General features: G+C 39.6%; 1 protein-coding gene across 4 annotated transcripts in view; it reads right to left on the bottom strand.

Moving 5' to 3' along the window:
• ninl (ninein-like) overlaps window positions 1-19,011 on the bottom strand; it is a 29,346-nt gene that overhangs the window by 5,261 nt on the left and 5,074 nt on the right. For 2 of the 4 annotated variants that reach the window (XM_041250164.1, XM_041250166.1), the window contains exons 4-21: window positions 18,711-18,910; window positions 17,147-17,213; window positions 16,760-16,959; window positions 15,540-15,692; window positions 14,303-14,470; window positions 13,696-13,832; window positions 13,398-13,538; window positions 12,964-13,138; window positions 12,567-12,677; window positions 11,906-11,995; window positions 10,644-10,794; window positions 10,290-10,361; window positions 9,785-9,906; window positions 9,328-9,674; window positions 7,451-8,896; window positions 1,769-1,873; window positions 1,377-1,446; window positions 503-787 (exon numbers count right to left, since the gene is read on the bottom strand). In XM_041250164.1, coding sequence (XP_041106098.1) covers window positions 503-787; window positions 1,377-1,446; window positions 1,769-1,873; window positions 7,451-8,896; window positions 9,328-9,674; window positions 9,785-9,906; window positions 10,290-10,361; window positions 10,644-10,794; window positions 11,906-11,995; window positions 12,567-12,677; window positions 12,964-13,138; window positions 13,398-13,538; window positions 13,696-13,832; window positions 14,303-14,470; window positions 15,540-15,692; window positions 16,760-16,959; window positions 17,147-17,213; window positions 18,711-18,910 — 4,040 coding nt within the window. The remainder of the gene's footprint in view (window positions 1-502; window positions 788-1,376; window positions 1,447-1,768; window positions 1,874-7,450; window positions 8,897-9,327; window positions 9,675-9,784; window positions 9,907-10,289; window positions 10,362-10,643; window positions 10,795-11,905; window positions 11,996-12,566; window positions 12,678-12,963; window positions 13,139-13,397; window positions 13,539-13,695; window positions 13,833-14,302; window positions 14,471-15,539; window positions 15,693-16,759; window positions 16,960-17,146; window positions 17,214-18,710; window positions 18,911-19,011) is intronic. The other 2 variants (XM_041250165.1, XM_041250167.1) reach the window with 2 other exon arrangements.

Genomic DNA, 19,011 nt, shown 5'->3' on the forward strand with positions numbered 1-19,011 from the left:
AAACACATAAGGCATGTCAACATAAAAACCTTTCAGAATTGCAGCAGTCAGTATATAAAGTAGATCACCATGGTCTACACCTACAGTATATAGAATTGTATTTGGAAACAGAAGTACTCGCATGGTTGCTAACCGAGTGATAATTAACCTATGTAGAATAACTTGTAAAATGTTCTTGCAGTTTGTCGACTGCTCAGCTGAACATGTTTCACAATTGATAAGAGGTACTTGTGAAGCAAATATTTGTAAGCATGCTCTTAAAAAATCAACAGCGTATCATACACAGACTAGCTTCCTATGGCTTGCAGATGTCATCTGGCATATTACCAGTGTCCTTTCTTTATTTCAATTGCACAACTTAGTACCCGCGTGATTTCACCATAAAGGAAAATTACTGGTTGCAAATTTAGTTCAGGTACCTACTACACCATTGCCTACTGCTAACTGCAAAACATCTGTATATTATTATAAACAGTAAACGTGCCCCCTTCCCAACCCTGACCTTTTCTTTTGAGATTTGCAGCTCTTGTTCCATCAGCTCTTTGTCTCTCTGCCATCCAGATTGCTGCTGAAGCTGCTCTCTCTCAAGCCTGCCTGATGCTTCCTGCAATTGTCTAGCAACCACAGCCTCCTCTTCCTTCTGCAGGGAGATCTGTGCAAGCCTCTCGTTCAGCAGCTGAATGGTTCTCTGGTCAGTCTTGATCTTGGCATTCAGGTCTGCATTCTCACTGCTCAGCTGCAGGTTCCTGGTGCTGATTTCAAACACCTCTTCCCTGTACCTTGTGTTCTGCATTATGAAAATGGGCAAGTGTCACCTGACAGCTGCAGGTTTCTCTGACTTACAAAAGTCAACACAGTCTGGAAGCTGAACTTTTGTATTTAAAAAGACTAGCACACTGTATGACACAGTTTTATTAATAACGTAAAGAAATTAACACTGAAAATTATGCAGATAGAACAAAGGATCCTTTGTATGAAGCATGCTGATTGCTGCATGTTTGATAAAGTGTAACTGTTCTGTTGTATGATGTTAGAAAGAAGGTAATGAATGCATTTGGCTTACAGAACACACACAAAGAAACAAACTTTTTGCAGGAATACAAAGTTTTGGAGGGTTGACACTATTTGTGAGGGACCTGACTGTGACCTAAATTACAAGCAAACACAGAAGTTCTTTATTTATTAAATGTTACTAGTTACTTCGACATTTTGCCATCACTGCCATCACAAACCTTCCTTTTTGTCTTATTAATCTTTAACGACTGGCTAGCACGCTGCACTGCAGTATGTAAAACAAGATCCCACACAAAATGAAACATACTGGTGCATTGGGTTTTTACTGCATATACTGTTAAAATAAAATGTGAACTACTTACCTCTTTGAAGAGAAGTTCGACTTCACTTTGCATCTTCTCCTTTTCACTCTTCATCTGTTCTGTTTGTTTTCTGCACAAAAAACATGAAAGTTAATATTTTGTGTATGAGAAGTCACACTAACTGAGCAAACAGTAAACAAAGATTAACAGCCTGCCTTTTGTTTAAGTATCTCACAAGACTCCGATTTTAGCCTGTTGCATAAACATAATCTGTTGGACTAAATGGGTAGAAAGGCAGCACGCAATAAGCCTGTATTACTATACGCTGCTTCCTTCTAAAAGGTAGTATTGGTCTTTAACTGTTTCCAAGGTCTCGCCACATACACTATATAATTGTATTTTGCAGTCCTATACTGAAAATGCGGGACACAATTGTGTTTTATTTTACATACCTCTGTCTATTTACATCAACTTCTAGCTTGCGGACATCTTGCTGGCATACAGCTAGTTTTTCTTTGAGTGCAGAGTTTTCCTCAGTAACTCCCTGAAGTTGAGCCCTGGAGAAAAACACAGATTTCAGGGACAGAGATTATATATATATATTTTTCACAACAGAATCATTCAAACAGTATTTGTCTTTCCCCAACAATGTACTTCTGTCTGTGGACAGACCACTGAATAATGTACACTTTTTATTTTGACTGGCACAGGTGTACTGCTGCAGACAGTAGAAAGACTCGATGTTGTAATAAAATTGTCATCAACTATTACCTAAGATTTTAATAACGAATGATCAGATAGATACAGTGCCTTGCAAAAGTATTCAGACCCCTGACCAATTCTCTCATATTACTGAATTACAAAGGGTACATTGAAATTTCGTTCTGTTCGATATTTTATAAAACACTGAAACTCAGAATCAATTATTGTAAGGTGACATTGGTTTTATGTTGGGGAAATATTTTTAAGAAAAAAATAAAAAACTGAAATATCTTGCTTGCATAAGTATTCAACCCCTGTGCTGTGGAAGCTCCCAGTTTGCACCGATGAAAGAAACTGCCCTAAAGAGGACACAATTACCTTACCATTGGCCTCCACCTGTGAACCATTAAAGTTGCTGTCACATTTTCTGGATAAAAACCCCACTGTTGAAGGATCATTGGTAAGGCTCTGAATCTGAAGGAAAATGAAGAACAAAGAGCATTCTACAGAAGTTAGAGATAAAGTAATACAAATGCCTAGATTAGGGAAAGGGTACAAAATAATATCCAAGTGTTTGGATATCCCAGTGAGCACAGTTGGATCAATAATCAGGAAGTGGAAGCTGCATCACACCACCCAGGCACTGCCCAGAAAAGCCCATCCCTCAAAACTCAGCGCTCAAACAAGAAGGAGACTTGTGAGAGAAGCCACAGAGAGGCCTGGGAGTGGAGTAATGGTGCACCAGTCAACCATATCAAGAGCTCTGCATAACACTGGCCTGTATGGGAGGGTGGCAAGAAAGAAGCCGTTGCTCAAAAAGTACCATCTGAAATCACGTCTAGAGTTTGCCCAAAAGCATGAGAGTGACCCAGCTGTGATGTGGGAAAAGGTTTTGTGGTCAGATGAGACCAAGATAGAGCTTTTTGGTCAAAACTCAAAGCGCTACGTGTGGTGCAAACCTAACACTGCCCATGCCTCAAGACACACCATCCCTACAGCGAAGTATGGTGGTGGCAGCATCATGCCGTGGGGATGCTTTTCATCAGCAGGGACTGGGCATCTTGTTACAATTAAAGGAAGAATGGATGGAGCAAAATACAGGAAAATACTGCAAGAAAATCTGCTTCAGTCCGCTAAAAAACTGAAGCTTGGGAGGAAATTCACCTTTCAGCAAGACAATGATCCCAAGCACAAGGCCAAAGCAACACTGGAGTGGCTCAAGAACAAAGGTGAATGTCCTGCAGTGGCCCAGTCAAAGTTCTGATCTCAATCCCATTGAGAATCTGTGGCACTATTTGAAAATTGCGGTCCACAAGTGTCGTCCAACCAACCTGAACAACTTGGAGCAAATCTGCCAAGAAGAATGGGCCAAAATCACTCCGACACTGTGTGCAAAGCTGGTACATACTTACCCCAAAAGTCTTAAAGCTGTTATTTTAGCGAAAGGTGGCTCTACCAAATATTAGTGTGGGGGTTGAATACTTGTGCAAGCAAGATATTTCAGTTTTTTATTTTTCTTAAAAATATTTCCCAACATAAAACCAATGCCATCTTACAAAAATAGATTTTGAGATTCAGTGTTTTTAAAAAAAAAAAAAAAAATCAAACAGAACGAAATTTCAATCTACAATTTGTAATTCAGTAATACGAGAGAATTGGTCAGGGGTCTGAATACTTTTGCAAGGCACTGTATATATCGTGCTCCCCCTTTATACTGCGGAACAGGTTATAAAGGCGGTATGGTCATGGCTCCCATTTGCCCCATAATGCCATTACACTAACAATAGTATTCTCGTTATAAGATGGAACAAACAGCACGGTCTCTTAACTATGGCTCCTGATTACAGCGTTATAAAGGGGAGCACTGTAGATACACACATGGATTTTTCTTCAGCAGAGAAAACTTGCCAAATCTGTAACATGTATTTTCTTTATTTACTAATCTTAAAGTGGAAGCTTATTTGGATTTGTGATGTATGAAAAGCCCTATTTTAGTTGATTCTGCTTAATTCAGCTCAAATTTTAACTTGAAGCATTTAAACTAGAAAGGAAGGGGGGAGAAATCAACAAAAAAACAGAAGGGAGACCGCATCAAAACAAGAACAACAACTCAGGTAAGACAACCATTAAATGTATTTATCTAAATGCTAGAAGTATCAGAAACAAAATTCTAGAACTTGAAGCTACTGCACTAACAGGTAACTATGATGTGATAGGTGTTACAGAAACGTGGTTATCTGAGAGTGATGGGGACGAATATAATATTTGTGGGTATACACTGTATAGGAAAGACAGGCAGGACAGAAGAGGAGGGGTAGCGCTATACATAAGAAACAGTCTTGAAGCCCAGGTGTTAAACCTGGACAAAGAAAATAAAACCGAATCAATATGGGTCAGAATAACGTACAAAAATTCAAAGGGCATAACAATAGGAGCATGCTATAGACCGCCAGATTCAGACGGTGAGCACAATAATCTGTTATACAATGACATTAGAAATGCGTGTAGCAAAGGAGAAGCCATACTAATGGGAGATTTCAACTTCCCCCAAATAAAATGGGAAAACCCGGTGGGTAGCGCGAAGGATGAAATAGAAATGGTGGAAATGACAAATGACTGCTTCCTAACACAATTTGTCCAGGCACCGACTAGAGGGCTTAGTCTTTTCAAATAACGAAGATAGAATAACTAAAACAGAGGTCAGAGAACCACTGGCAAACTCAGACCACAACATGGTCTCATTTGAAGTGTTTTTTAAATCCCCAAAAGAAATGACTAAAGCTAAGGTTTACAATTTTAGAAAAGCAAACTATGAAGGTATGAAACAGAGACTTACAGAAGTAGACTGGAGTAAAATAGAGAAAACACCCACAGAAGAAGGATGGTTGTTCTTCAAAAATGTAGTACTAGAGGCGCAAAACAATTATATCCCTAAAGTAGACAAATCTAAATGTAAAACTAAATTGCCAAAATGGTTTAATAGATCAATTAAAAAAAATATTCAGCAAAAAAAGGCACTTTACAGAGCATTAAAAAAGGACCAAAAAGAAAGTACGCAGAAAGAGTACACAGAACTGCAAACGCAAGTCAAAAAGGAAGTTAGAAAGGCCAAGAGAGAAATAGAAATGAACATTGCTAAGGGAGCTAAAACCAATTCCAAAATGTTTTTCCAATATTACAACAGCAAGAGAACATTCAAAGAGGAGATTAAATGTTTAAGAGATACAAATGGCAAAATTGTAGATGAAGAAAAAAATAGCAAATATATTAAATGATTACTTTTCACAAGTTTTTACAAAGGAAGATACTGACAACATGCCCCACATGTCATCCAGTTCCTATCCAGTTTTAAATAACTTTAGCATAACTGAGGCAGAAGTGTTAAAGGGACTAGGAGCTCTTAAAATAAACAAATCCCCTGGGCCGGATGAGATCCTCCCAGTAGTACTCAAAGAAATGAAAGAAGTTATTTACAAACCGCTAACCAAGATCATGCAGCAGTCTCTTGACACAGGGGTGGTACCGACAGACTGGAAAATTGCAAACGTAATACCGATCCACAAAAAGGGAAACAAAACTGAACCAGGTAACTACAGACCAGTAAGCCTGACTTCTATTATATGCAAACTTATGGAAACTATAATAAGATCCAAAATGGAAAATTACCTATATGGTAACAGGGTCCTGGGAGACAGTCAACATGGTTTTAGGAAAGGGAGATCGTGTCTAACTAACTTGCTTGATTTTTTTTGAGGATGCAACATCGATAATGGATAATTGCAAAGCATATGACATGGTTTATTTAGATTTCCAGAAAGCTTTTGACAAAGTCCTGCATAAAAGATTAATTCTCAAACTGAACGCAGTTGGGATTCAAGGAAACACATGTACATGGATTAGGGAGTGGTTAACATGTAGAAAACAGAAAGTACTGATTAGAGGAAAAACCTCAGAATGGAGTGTGGTAACCAGTGGTGTACCACAGGGATCAGTATTAGGTCCTCTGCTATTCCTAATCTACATTAATGATTTAGATTCTGGTATAGTAAGCAAACTTGTTAAATTTGCAGACGACACAAAAGTAGGAGGAGTGGCAAACACTGTTGCAGCAGCAAAGGTCATTCAAAATGATCTAGACAAGATTCAGAACTGGGCAGACACATGGCAAATGACATTTAATAGAGAAAAGTGTAAGGTACTGCACGCAGGAAATAAAAATGTACATTATAAATATCATATGGGAGATATTGAAATTGGAGAAGGAATCTATGAAAAAGACCTAGGAGTTTTTGTTGACTCAGAAATGTCTTCATCTAGACAATGTGGGGAAGCTATAAAAAAGGCTAACAAGATGCTCGGATACATTGTGAAAAGTGTTGAATTTAAATCAAGGGAAGTAATGTTAAAACTGTACAATGCACTAGTAAGACCTCATCTTGAATATTGTGTGCAGTTCTGGTCACCTCGCTATAAAAAAGATATTGCTGCTCTAGAAAGAGTGCAAAGAAGAGCGACCAGAATTATTCCGGGCTTAAAAGGCATGTCATATGCAGACAGGCTAAAAGAATTGAATCTGTTCAGTCTTGAACAAAGAAGACTACGTGGCGACCTAATTCAAGCATTCAAAATTCTAAAAGGTATTGACAGTGTCGACCCAAGGGACTTTTTCAGCCTGAAAAAAGAAACAAGGACCAGGGGTCACAAATGGAGTTTAGACAAAGGGGCATTCAGAACAGAAAATAGGAGACACTTTTTTACACAGAGAATTGTGAGGGTCTGGAATCAACTCCCCAGTAATGTTGTTGAAGCTGACACCCTGGGATCCTTCAAGAAGCTGCTTGATGAGATTTTGGGATCAATAAGCTACTAACAACCAAACGAGCAAGATGGGCCGAATGGCCTCCTCTCGTTTGTAAACTTTCTTATGTTCTTATGTTCTAAATGTTTACTGTTAACATATTTTTAAAACGCACTCTTTACATTGACTGTACATTTGTTTTTCAGGTGATAAACAATCCCATGATAATAGCCAGATACCATTTATTTACCATTAATGTTCAGTTATATATTTTTGTTCATCACATTATAGCTATATTCATGTTAATATTATTCATGAATTTCATAATGCATGGTTTATTTGTTAGTACAATTAGCTATTTTTTTTTTTTTAATTAAAACATGCAATCACTGTTTTAACCAGTAAGTATAGAAACAGTCTATTAAAGAAATGTACAGTAGGTGTTTCATTAGAAAGCATGGGTTAGAAGACATACATTTTGTTTCATCTTGGTTAGTGGCAGAGCACTTGGCATTTCAAGAAACGCAAAGGATATGAAGCCTCTTTTAAGAAGTTATGGAGTTGTCCCAGGGGTGCAATTTAATGATTATTTCATTGTGTGTTAGTTATCATTTACCGAAAAACGGGCACAAACCTGTGTGTTCTGCCTTCACCTGATACAGCCTCCAATTTAGTTACCAGCTTTTCCATCTGAAGTAGCTGGTCCTTCAACTTTAGTTTTTCCATTTCAAATTCTTCCTTCACTTGGTGCATCTGTGTTTGTGCTTCTTGTTCTCTCTGTTGCAACAAACCAGACAAGTCCCCTGCCTGCTTTCTTAGAAGGAACACCTCTTCTTCTTTGTCCTGCAACTTAGCAGACAACTGCTGAATTGTGCTCATATGATCTTTCAACAGCATCAAATTGTGCTTAAGTATATCTAGATTTTCCTTCAGTTTGGTTTTCAGCTGTCCCGTTTCCTTCACCTCAGAGTCTAGCTGGACCCCGTGCTCAAGAACCAGGGGATCCACGTACTGCAACTGCAACAAGTGTTTTGTTTTTTCCTTTGTCACTGCAGCTTTTTCGACCAACCCAGAGGACAACTGCCGACAAAGATCAATGTGCTTTGTGATCTCCTCCAAAAGTCTCGCCTTGTCTTTCACCTCAAATGCCAATTTCAAATTTTGCTCAGCCACATCAAATTCTCTCTGCTTTAATTCATCTAGCAGGTCTTGTTTATTTATTCTCAGTAGCATTAAATCATCTTGTGTTTTTAGATGGACTTGCAGCTGCTCGCACCGGCTACTTAGATTTTTTGCATTTTCAAGAAGTCTCTCCTTGTCATCCTCCTCAGACTTCAGCCTGGCTTTCAGCTGTAGCTCCTCATCTCTGCTGTTTTTCAAGTGTTCATGCAAGTCTTGCACCACCTTTCTCAGCAGCTTTGCATCTTCTTCCTGTGCCTGCAGCAGGATTTGTAACTGCTGACACTCTTTACACCGAGGACTATAATTCTCCATAACCTCCTGTTTTTCTTTAAGCTCTGATAGCTTGGCCTGTACTGAAGTCAAATGCTGTTTCTGCTGTAATTTAAGACTGAGAAGGTTATCTTCTCTCCTCTTCAGCATCTCTACCTCCTCTTCCTTTAATTTAAGATCAGAAGTCAGCTGTTTAATTAAATCACCCTGGTCCTTAATGAATGCAATACGATTTTCAAGAGTCTCTTTCAGTGCTTCACAATCTTCTGAATGTACTGGAAGAGTTCCCATGCCTTTCATCTTTTCAAACTCAGTTTTAAGTGTACCAATTTCATTGTTCAGCAGGTTTATCTGCTCCGTGTAGTGATCCTCCATCATCTTCTTATCCATGGCGAAACTGTTGCAGATCATGACTTGTTCTTCATTCAACTTTTCTTCAGTTCTCAGCTTATCTTTCCTGCACTCCACAAGAAGGTCTCTCTCCTTAGCCTCCCATTGATGCTTTTCTTGACTCAATTTCTCCTGCAATTTCTGTAGTTTGTGGTTTTGCTGCAGGAAAATGTGTTGGGCTTCAGCATGTTGTGTTTCCATTTGGGATAGCCTTTGCTCGAGATCTGCAGCTTCTTTCCTACAGACAAACACTGATGACTTTTATATTGTGAAGACTAAGCATTGGTTAAATGACGGGCATCGTAAATAAACCTTGAATCAATCTTAAATTTCATGAACTGGCACAAGCATAAGTTAAACCAAATATGTGGGTCAATACTTCATAGTGCAGCAAGGTTTGTAATAGTGTATTTTGCCTGTAAATGTATGTTAAGCACCCTGGAGTTATCATCAATGGCTCACTGTCTTCCAATTGACCAGCATGAACATCGACTTGCAATATTACTAATCAGGGAATTTTACTGTGTATTTCAGGGGCTGCCAAATATTTCACTTCATGCATCCTACATTTCAATTTTATGTTCCCAAAAATATCAGGAGGACAGGTGTCCTTATAAAATTCTACTGTTGTATTTTTCTGTGACCCTGTGATGAAAGGTATTCACTAACCTTAGCTGCACCATCTCCTCTTTATGTTTCTCATGCAGTTCCAGCTCTAGCTGGTTCTTCTCCTTGGTTAGCCTCTCTGCAAGGCCAGTGATCTCTTTGGCATAGTACTGCTCCATGTCAGCTCTCTCCTGGTGGAACCTCTTCTCCAGGTCCTGGCTCTGGCCTGGCCTCTGCAGCTGCTCTCTCAGTTCAGAGATAACCCCCTGCAGCCGCTCGCACTTCTCTTCCAGCTCGGCTTTCTGCTCCTCCAGCTCACTGATCTCGATCTTGAAGTCCTGCTCGATGTTTTTACGCTCCAGCTCAACATTCCTGTTCATCAGCACAATATTCCTCTCATAAAAATTGACCTGGAAAATAAATAAATTAGAAGGCTTGTAGGTATTTTAGCTTGAATTAATTTTTTTTTTTTTTACATATATATTGTATTGTTTGTTCCAACAGCTTAGAAATAAATCACCTTGGTTTCCAGCTGTATTTTCAGGTCCTGGACTTCTTGCTGATGCTTCTCCTTTATCTGCTCAATAGCCATCTCTGTTTCAATGCTAATGTTAGCAGGATCATTTTCAGAGGCAACATTACCTGTAAAACAGGTGAAGAATGCAGCTTGGGACAAAAGGATTTTAGGAAAATACAAAACTTGGGAAATAAATATGTAGATCCATATCTACTTTAAATGATCATTGGTGATATGTTAATCAAAATTAGAGTAAGCCACGTTTGCTCTACTGATTATCTGAATTCATATTTTCAAAAAAACAGCTTAATGTTCATTGAAATAGGCCCTTGGTGGCAAAGGGCCTCAATAATAGAGCAATTTAACTTTTACTGAAATGTAATTATGTATGGTAGTCAAATTAGCTCTGTACAGTTGCTTAGTTCCCAGAAGTATACTGACCTTAAAAAGGCATCTCTTTCAGCAACAGTCATAAGCTATTATTAATGTTATTCAGGCCTATCTTTACCCTTTCTCCCTGCAGTGGGCTGATGTCTTCTTACTCCGAGATACTTGTTTTTCTTTACTATATCTGCATCATCTAGAATAAATAAATAAATAAAACACACAATCAGACAATCCATTCTATATACAATAAAAAATAAAGGATTGTGAACTTTATGTTTACCAGTACAATGTACATACAATAAATTAATTTTTTTTTTTTTTTATGCTGCTTAAAACATTAACTGAAAATAAAATTAAACCATTCACTGCTGAAGTTTTATTTTTACTGGCATGATTTTGGGACTACTTTATTTATTTATGCATTTGATCTAAATTCCCCCAAGTGAAACAGCAGCAGCTGAGACTGAGGCAGTACCAGAGTCCGAGTCAGTGGGGGGGGCCCTGCTGTCAGCCTCGATGAGGAGGGGCTTGTTGTTCCTCAGGGAGTGTCGAGACCTCCTGTCCTGCACCTGGGACCGGAGAATCTCCAACTCGGACTGCAGCTCATCGTTTCTGTCCCGCATCTCCTTCAAGAACAAACGAAACATGTGCAGCACGTTAGCATTGGATGCAGGTTTGTCCATTCTGTACAGTTGCAGATATCCAAGAAATATAAAAGAGCATACAAGTGGCAGCTACACATGCAAGTAATTTGATTTACTCTCCAATACGCACTGCTAAAAGACATAGTTGATCGAGTCGTCTCTCAAGAGACACACTGGTGTTGTAGTGTCCAGTTATGAGCGCTGATTTAAAAAAAAAAAAACACACACACTACATAAATAAAGAAAAATGCAAAACAGAGATGGATAGAAGGAAAAATACATATTTTCTGAACTTTAGCTGTAAAATGTATTAATACAAGGTAACTTTTTTTCTGGCAACTGTTTAAGCAACAGATTTTTGGTTGAAAACAATGCAACAGCATGAAAACTGATCTGAGCAATTTGCATGAAAGTGTCAAATTCTGTACAACTATACAACATGAATTATTGCCATAAACTCTTGCCTTATGTTCCTGCAGATATTTTATTGCTTCTCAAAATTCTATTTAATACAGTTATTTATGAATACCCAAACCACTAACACATGAAGTTTAAAGACATGCTCACCTTAACCTTCTAGATTTCCAATAAAGGAAGCATTAGAATGAAAGAGACAGGTATAAGATAGCTTGACACTTCCGGGAAACTCTCAGGGTGCATTCAAGTTAGATGGTATAAGCATTGACTACGAAAAGGTACAGCAAGATCAGTTCAACCAATAATTACAGAAGACAGCATAGCGCAACAGTTAGGACAATTTCAAGCAGGGCGCTAAATTAGTTCTATGTGGCATTTCTTACTGACAGGTTTGCACAGAGATTTAGAAGTTCAAAGTTATTTATTCAGGATGCAAGAATCTTGTTCACAGGGACATCCTTTGAGGGAAAGGCTTCTAATTCCCAGCAATTTTCAAAAGACCCTTCTAACTAAGTTCCATACCATCCAGACTGTTTTGTTGGACCCGTCTCCATTCAACCTGAGGTTAGAAATTCAGTCCAAATGAGTAGCAAGTTCTTCCGGTCCCTAATCTGTGCTTTTGAAGGATGCTCAGTGTTTGAACTTACAATTTAGAAACTCCTGTTTGCAGACTCACCCTGCATTGCTGTTCAAACTCCTTGATTATCTCTGCAAACCGCTCCTCCTGATTGAACAGCTCTGTATTGTGTGGATCCAGGCTACCAAACTGAGAATTAAACAAAACCAGGCACATTTACTACCATTTAAAACCAGTGAGGAGTCGTCTTTCTATATGCTTTAGGACCCCTGACTCACATACAGGGCAGCCCGTAACTGAGTACACACTTTGAATACGCTGTGCTATTTTTTCTATAGGTGAACAAATGATAAAACTGCTAATGTTGCGAATGGGGATGCATGTCAGTTACCCTGCAAAATCTCATGTTCATAGCACTTTGATTAAAATATGTTTAAAGATGACTAGAATAAAAAAAAAAATAATAATAAATGGAACTGTTTATAGACTTTTCTATCTGTGAAATGATTATGGGTTAAACTGGTTTCCACAAATATGCAGCACAATCAATTAGTGAATGTGCTCCAGAAGTTATTCTATACTGTAATACTATTACATAAAGTTATATTCCATTATAAACTTCACAGCTCATCCAATGCCATTCATTATCCCAACACAGACACTATAAAAAAAATTATACAAAATGTAAACACCCTGTGTCTTTGATAAGCAATGTATAACTACAAACATAAAATCATCATGAATCCGATTCCAATTGTACCTTTTCCACCAACATGAGGTCCAGGTCTTTTTGTAGTTTAGAAACTGTTTTCTGTGAATCTGTCAGCTTTTCCACCAGCTCAACAACTTCCTTCTCCAAACGACTGTTCTCCTTCATAAAGACAGAATTCCTTGGTTAAGACTGATTTGCCACTATCATTTACATTTATTTTTAAAACATTTAAAATGTATCTACAGCATCACCTTCACAAGAATAACCCTTAGTGACAGGAACAAAAAAAAAAATACTTATTGTCTAAAACAAGTGTTTTATTTAACAAAAAATAATATATTGCTGCTTTTCAGTATCATTTTCAGATCTGCAGGTGGGTGGAACTGTTAAAGCCGAGCTGTCTGGGATTCAAACACTAAACACAGAAACTTAGTGCTCTAACAACCTTTGTTGTCATGACGACTTCCTCCTGGAGGCTAGCATCATTGGCTCGCAGCAATTCAATTTCCTCCTCCAGCTTGGCTCTCTGCTTGTTGGTCTGCTGCATGATCAGCTCTCGCTCCTTGTCCATTTCACTTCTCAGGGTTGACAGCTTCTCCTTGTACTCCTGTTCAAGATCCCTACAAAAATCAAGGACTTGATCACGAACAGTGTAGCATTCATATTTACAATTAGCTGATTGCCTTAATCACATAACTCAAGGCCTCTTTACTGTTGTTCAGACTGAAATAGTCACTTAGCCTCCATACACTGCAACATGTATTACCACAAAACAAAGAAATTAGTTAATAAAGCATATGCATTTCAATCCTTGTTTTAAAGTACAGAATAATTTGAAAGGTTGCAAAGAAAGCTGAATGTTCTGGTTCCAGTTCTTACTTGACTTTGCTTTCATTCAGGTGCTCCATGGCAGCATGCCGATCGTCCACCTCCCTGGCTAGCTGCAAGTTCCTCTTTTCTGCCTTCTCCAGGTCTGCCTTTACCTTGTCTCTCTCCTTGCAGCTCTGTTCTACTTGCCCCCTGAAAAAAAAAGTACAGTTTACTGTACAAATGTTCATAGTGTACTGTATGCCAAAAAAGAAAATAGTGGAAAGAAATTATGTATTCTAATATTTCTAATACAAACTGCTGTTCCTCATAACCAATCGTAAATTGTATTAACAAATGCGATTCTTACTGCAGAAATTGTATTTCATTTTTATAGGAGACCAAAGCAGCTTGGTGGAGTCCATTTCTGGACACCAGAAGCTCATTGTCCAGGGCAAGAGTCAGCTCAGAAAGGTTCAGTTTCTCATCAAGGCGGAACTCTAGAGCCTAATGCAAAATAAAATAGGAATATCAGTCATGTGTATGTTACCATAGAGTTACATTGTTGATGAAACAAGGAAGGACTTTTGGTCGGACTTTTTTGTACATATTTATAATCAATAGGACAGGACAATGGACTCCCCCCACACCCCCGCATTTAAATCAATGAAATAATAATTAATAATTTGAAATACATGTAATCATTGAAATTACTACTTCAATTACATTTAAATCAATTAAATGACTTCAGTCGTAAGTTGATCAGTAGTGAGCAAGTTACATGGGGTGTTCTAGAACCTTGTTATTAATTATATTTTAAAATTCCCATTTGACAACTGGTGACATTGTTTATCTTGAATTAATATCTGCACAATGGGCCATATTCTCTCTTTTGTAACCTGTGATTTATAGACACCTGACACTACCAGTAATACTGCAACTCAAATAGCATTGTGTTTTTGTTATTTAGCTTTCACCTGTAAAATCTCTTTGCTGTTAGAGATCCCCTCCTCTCGCCAGATGCCAATGACCTTCTCTGGATTCACATACCCAGTGCCATCGTTAATACAGGACAGCAGGCGAGGCCCTGTTACTGTGCAGAGGAGAGACGGTGTGGCTGTTCTATGAGGGCTTTCCTCAAAAGCCTATGAAAAAAACAAACAAGAAAGCCCCATCAGTGCACTGTGTTGCAATTTAGCAGTAGACAACACTCTGCCCTCAGTGCCCTGACAGTACTGTTTCATTTCTTGAATTCTCGCTACAATGAAGGGACTATGCATATGCATAAATGAAAAAAGAACCCTTTATAAATACAGTTTGATTTAACTGAATTCCCAAGACAGCAAACAATTCATTCATCTGTGTTTTACTGCACCGCTAAATGGAAATTCTCATACCCACATTTATCATGAGCACTTCCACTACGTACAGCCCACTGTCCACTACTACGGGTACGAATTGATTTTCACAAAAATCTTTATGTTTTTAGAATATTATGTTTTTCAATTCTCATCCCCCCCCCCCCCCCCCCCCCCCCCTAGCTGGGTAGCACTTATTGTCAGCATTTCCCACTTTTTTTTTTTTTTTTTTCTGTAAGCACCTCTGTTAGAGAGCAAAACCAGTTGGGCAAGATGGAACTGGCGCTTCCCTACCCTCTGCCTGTTAATACCTGTTTCTGGATCAACAGCAGGGAGCGCCCATCTAAAAACAGGTAGGATGCCTTGACCGAGTCAACCCAAACTCATTCAACATGGAGCTTGTAGGATTCTCATAACAAGGCTAATGTATCTGTCAACAACAATGAGCCACTGCTCTTTAGTAATCAAATGAAACCTTCAAACTTCAGAAAGTGAATTGTTTGTTGGATAGCAACAGAAGAGACCAGTATTTTAATTTTACTTGTGGTTCATTTAACAGGGACAGTTTGTTGAAGGGAACTTAAGTATCTCACTCACACAAGAGCGAGCCACCTGCTTGGTCTGGCCCTTAATACTATAACAAACTTAACTATCTTCAGACCGTCATCAGTGCTTAATGAATAGAGAACTTGCCTTTGGTCCCTGGACAGTTTCTAAAAAAAGTATTGATGACAATACAGTATTGGTTCCTGAAAAGAAAAAATCAACAGTTTGGGGTTTTGGGGTCACATTTTTTTTTAAGAGACACATTTTGTTCCTATAATGAGTAACACACTCCAGCCCTCACTGTCCTGACCTGATGAAGAGCACGCTTGAGTCTGGGTTTGCAGGGGGTGGAGGAGGCATGTGCAGACAGAGGGGAGTGTCGGAACAGCCCTCGCTGAAACTCACTGAGGCTCACTCTGCCACTCCGGTTTTTATCCAGCTTCCTGAAGAGGATGTCTAGCTCCTGAACACAATAACAGACCTGTTCAGCTCTCATTACAGGAATACTTATTTAGTGCCCATAGACACAATGTAATTCTTATATACTTATTTATTTTTACTTAAAAAAAATAATAATACAGATAAGTTGCAAACTTTACACCACCACCAACATAAGAATATATTTTATGCTTACATATGGTAATTAAAAATCAAGTGAGTAGAACTGTAATTAGTCAGAGAGTTGCATAAAAACATAAAAAGGTTTAATAACAAAGACTTTTCTCCTTCTGCAAGCCCTTCATCTGTCGTTATCTGTAGATTTTCCCGGTAAAATCGAGTCATGGGGGGGGGGGGGGGGGGGGGGGGGGACAAACGGGCGGGGGGGGGGGGGGGGGGGGGGGGGGGGGGTGGGGGGGGGGGGGGGCGGGGGGGTGGCGGGGGGGGGAGGGGGGGGGGGGGGGGGGGGGGGGGGGGGGGGGGGGGGGGGGGGGGGGGGGGGGGGGGGGGGGGGGGGGGGGGGGGGGGGGGGGGGGGGGGGGGGGGGGGGGGGGGGGGGGGGGGGGGGGGGTGGGGGGGGGGGGTGGGGGGGGGGTGGGGGGGGGGGGGGGGGGGGGCGGAGGGGGGGGGGGGGGGGGGGGGGGGGGGGCGGGGGGGGGGGGGGGGGGGGGGGGGGGGGGGGGGGGGGGGGGGGGGGGGGGGGGGGGGGGGGGGGGGGGGGGGGGGGGGGGGGGGCAAAATATTTCCTTTTGTTTTTTCTAAAGAGACAGATTTCAAGGCAAGCTGTGTGCAGCTCAGGGAAACCCCCCGGAAAACAAAAAAAGATTTCTCTGTCTAAAGTTTCCGTTCGACACACGTCGAGTAGTCTCACAAACTATTTAAGGTCTCTCCAAAAAAATTAATTTTTTTTTTTTTTTTTTTTTTTTAAAGTATATTAAAAAAAAATGGTCACACAGCTATATTTAATTTTAGCATAATAAAACATTAACAGCATGCATCCTTTAGGGGTAAAAAAAAAATCTTCAAACAGTTTTTCTATTATAATTCAATACAGTAGTCCTTCATATGTAGTTGGTTTATTAAAGTCCTTACCTCAGCATGCAGATCCGTGAGGCCAACGTTGTCACAAACCACAGAGAGCTCTTGTCTGTTGAGATAGCCACTGCCCCCCACACCCAGTTCCGCCCAAATGGTCTGCATCTGGCTGTCTGAGATATCAGCGCTGTCCACTCGGGGACTGGAGGTCTGCCTTGGACTGTCAAGAACGTCAGGGTTCCATGTTCTCATCTGGCCTGAAGCACACAGCGCTCAGTTGTAATAAGATTATAGCAATTAAAAAAAAAAAAAAAAAAAAAAAATGTAGGTATCTTATCCTTTAAAGTATCTTAAAGCTACTTTTTTTTGTACTACAACATTCTAAAAGGTTTGTTGCTTGTTCTGAAATGGTAAGATCTGTGAAGAAAACACTGTATGGGTTACCTTGTGCTTCGAATGTCTCATTCTGTGGTTCTTTACTGCTGGCAGTCTCTTCATCCGATTTGAGGCTCTGAAAGACAAAGCATATTAGCATGTGAATACAGGGCTTTATCTGCTGACTTTGTTGCATTCTTTATCTATAAAACTGCTACCAACCAGGCTGGGTCTGTAATTAGGATTCATAACTTTTCATAGAATTCAGTCTGGCCTATTGAGAAAAAATACAGCACTGTCAGCATGTGTTCCACACACACTGGAAAACTACATTCCAGATTGAGTTGCTTTTTTTGAAGTATTTTCCAACCTTCATGCCAATGGAAATCCATGATTTATGTATTCATTATTTATTTTAACAACAATATAGTCCTGATGATTGTTGGAGAGTTTAATAAAACATTTTGCAGGAGCTGCTCTAAATAATCAGTTAGGTACTGTGTTTGCTGATATTTGTTAAGTGAAATGTAACTCAATATGTTTTTCTTACTGTAACAGCACCATGTGAAAGTCAAATAAACCCACCCACCCCACCCCACCCAAAAAAAAGGTAAAATAAAATAAAAATAAAAACAACCAAATTGCCAAGTTTCCTTAAACATACCCAAAACCATACAAAGCTTCAACTCAAAATTTCACATGAATGCAAATATTACACGCTGTTGATAAAGAAACCTTCAAATGCCTAAGAATTTCATTATTACTTTATTTAATCCTGGCTTATGTATTCCTGGCTTCGTGCATAATTGCATTACATGCCGTCCAATAACCAAAAAGTCACACTATTCCATTCCAGTGACCATTCCATTGTTTCATATCTATTGTTCACACCTTTACCATGCATCAGTTTGGTGACCAACCTCCACCTTAGTAATCATTTCAACCAAAAATGTTTAGTGAATGTTTTCTACAAAAACACTAACAGTAGCACTAACAACAGCAGCAACAAAAACTAACCTGTCATTTTTACTAGACAGATCCTGCCTTTCCCTCATGAAAATAAATGATAGCTGTCCGTTTAAACTGCTCCAATCTCCCTGCCATAGTTTTCTCTTGTTACAAATGAGCACCCTCTAGCATAAAGAATATAACAGGCGTCTACAAACTACGAAGGCTAAAGCCCTTGGTTCCCTCCATTTACATAGTGGAAATCTATCCAGGTCCTAGACTGAAAAGTCAATAAATCAGCTAACCAGTTAATATTGTAATTTTAAATTTAGTGCTCTAAAGATAGAGTACTTCATGCTTCTGTCTGCAAGCATATGTTGACATATATATACACCGTTCCCCAACATGATGACATAACAGCGTATGAAGGTTAAAAGGGTATATGCCAGTTGATACAATGAACACATGTTTAGCCTTCCAAAAAAGTTCAAAATGTATTGGACCAAAACTTTTATTTTATATTGTAGGCCTACTTTAGCATAAAACATTGCTCATGTTTTAGCACAAAGCAGAAAATATTCTGAAGCTGCAGTCCTCCACATGCAAAGGAGGAAGTGGTTTCAACTGCAGCCAAAAACAGCAAATCAAAAGACCTCAGGATAGTTAGGTGGTGAGTCATACGTACCTCCACACTCTCCAGAGATGTGGAGCGTCTCAGCCGAGCTCTCCTGTTGCCTGGCAGGAACAGGTCAGTGGGTTTGTAGGGAAGCGGCTCCTCTGAATCTGCTGTGATTTTCACCTCTGAGTCTGGGAGCTCAGGCTGAGACCTGCGACCATACTGCTTGGTTCCCTTGACATATTTGGGCTTAATCTCTTCTGGGACTGCTAGGAAAATCAAATTTAATTTCAAGAAAGCAGGAGAATGTCTGTAATCTATGCAATTACCCGTAGTTATTTTAACAGCCCTTCTGTCATACCGAAGTCTA

This window comes from Polyodon spathula, chromosome 5, assembly GCF_017654505.1.
Source record: "Polyodon spathula isolate WHYD16114869_AA chromosome 5, ASM1765450v1, whole genome shotgun sequence".
NCBI lineage: Eukaryota > Metazoa > Chordata > Actinopteri > Acipenseriformes > Polyodontidae > Polyodon > Polyodon spathula.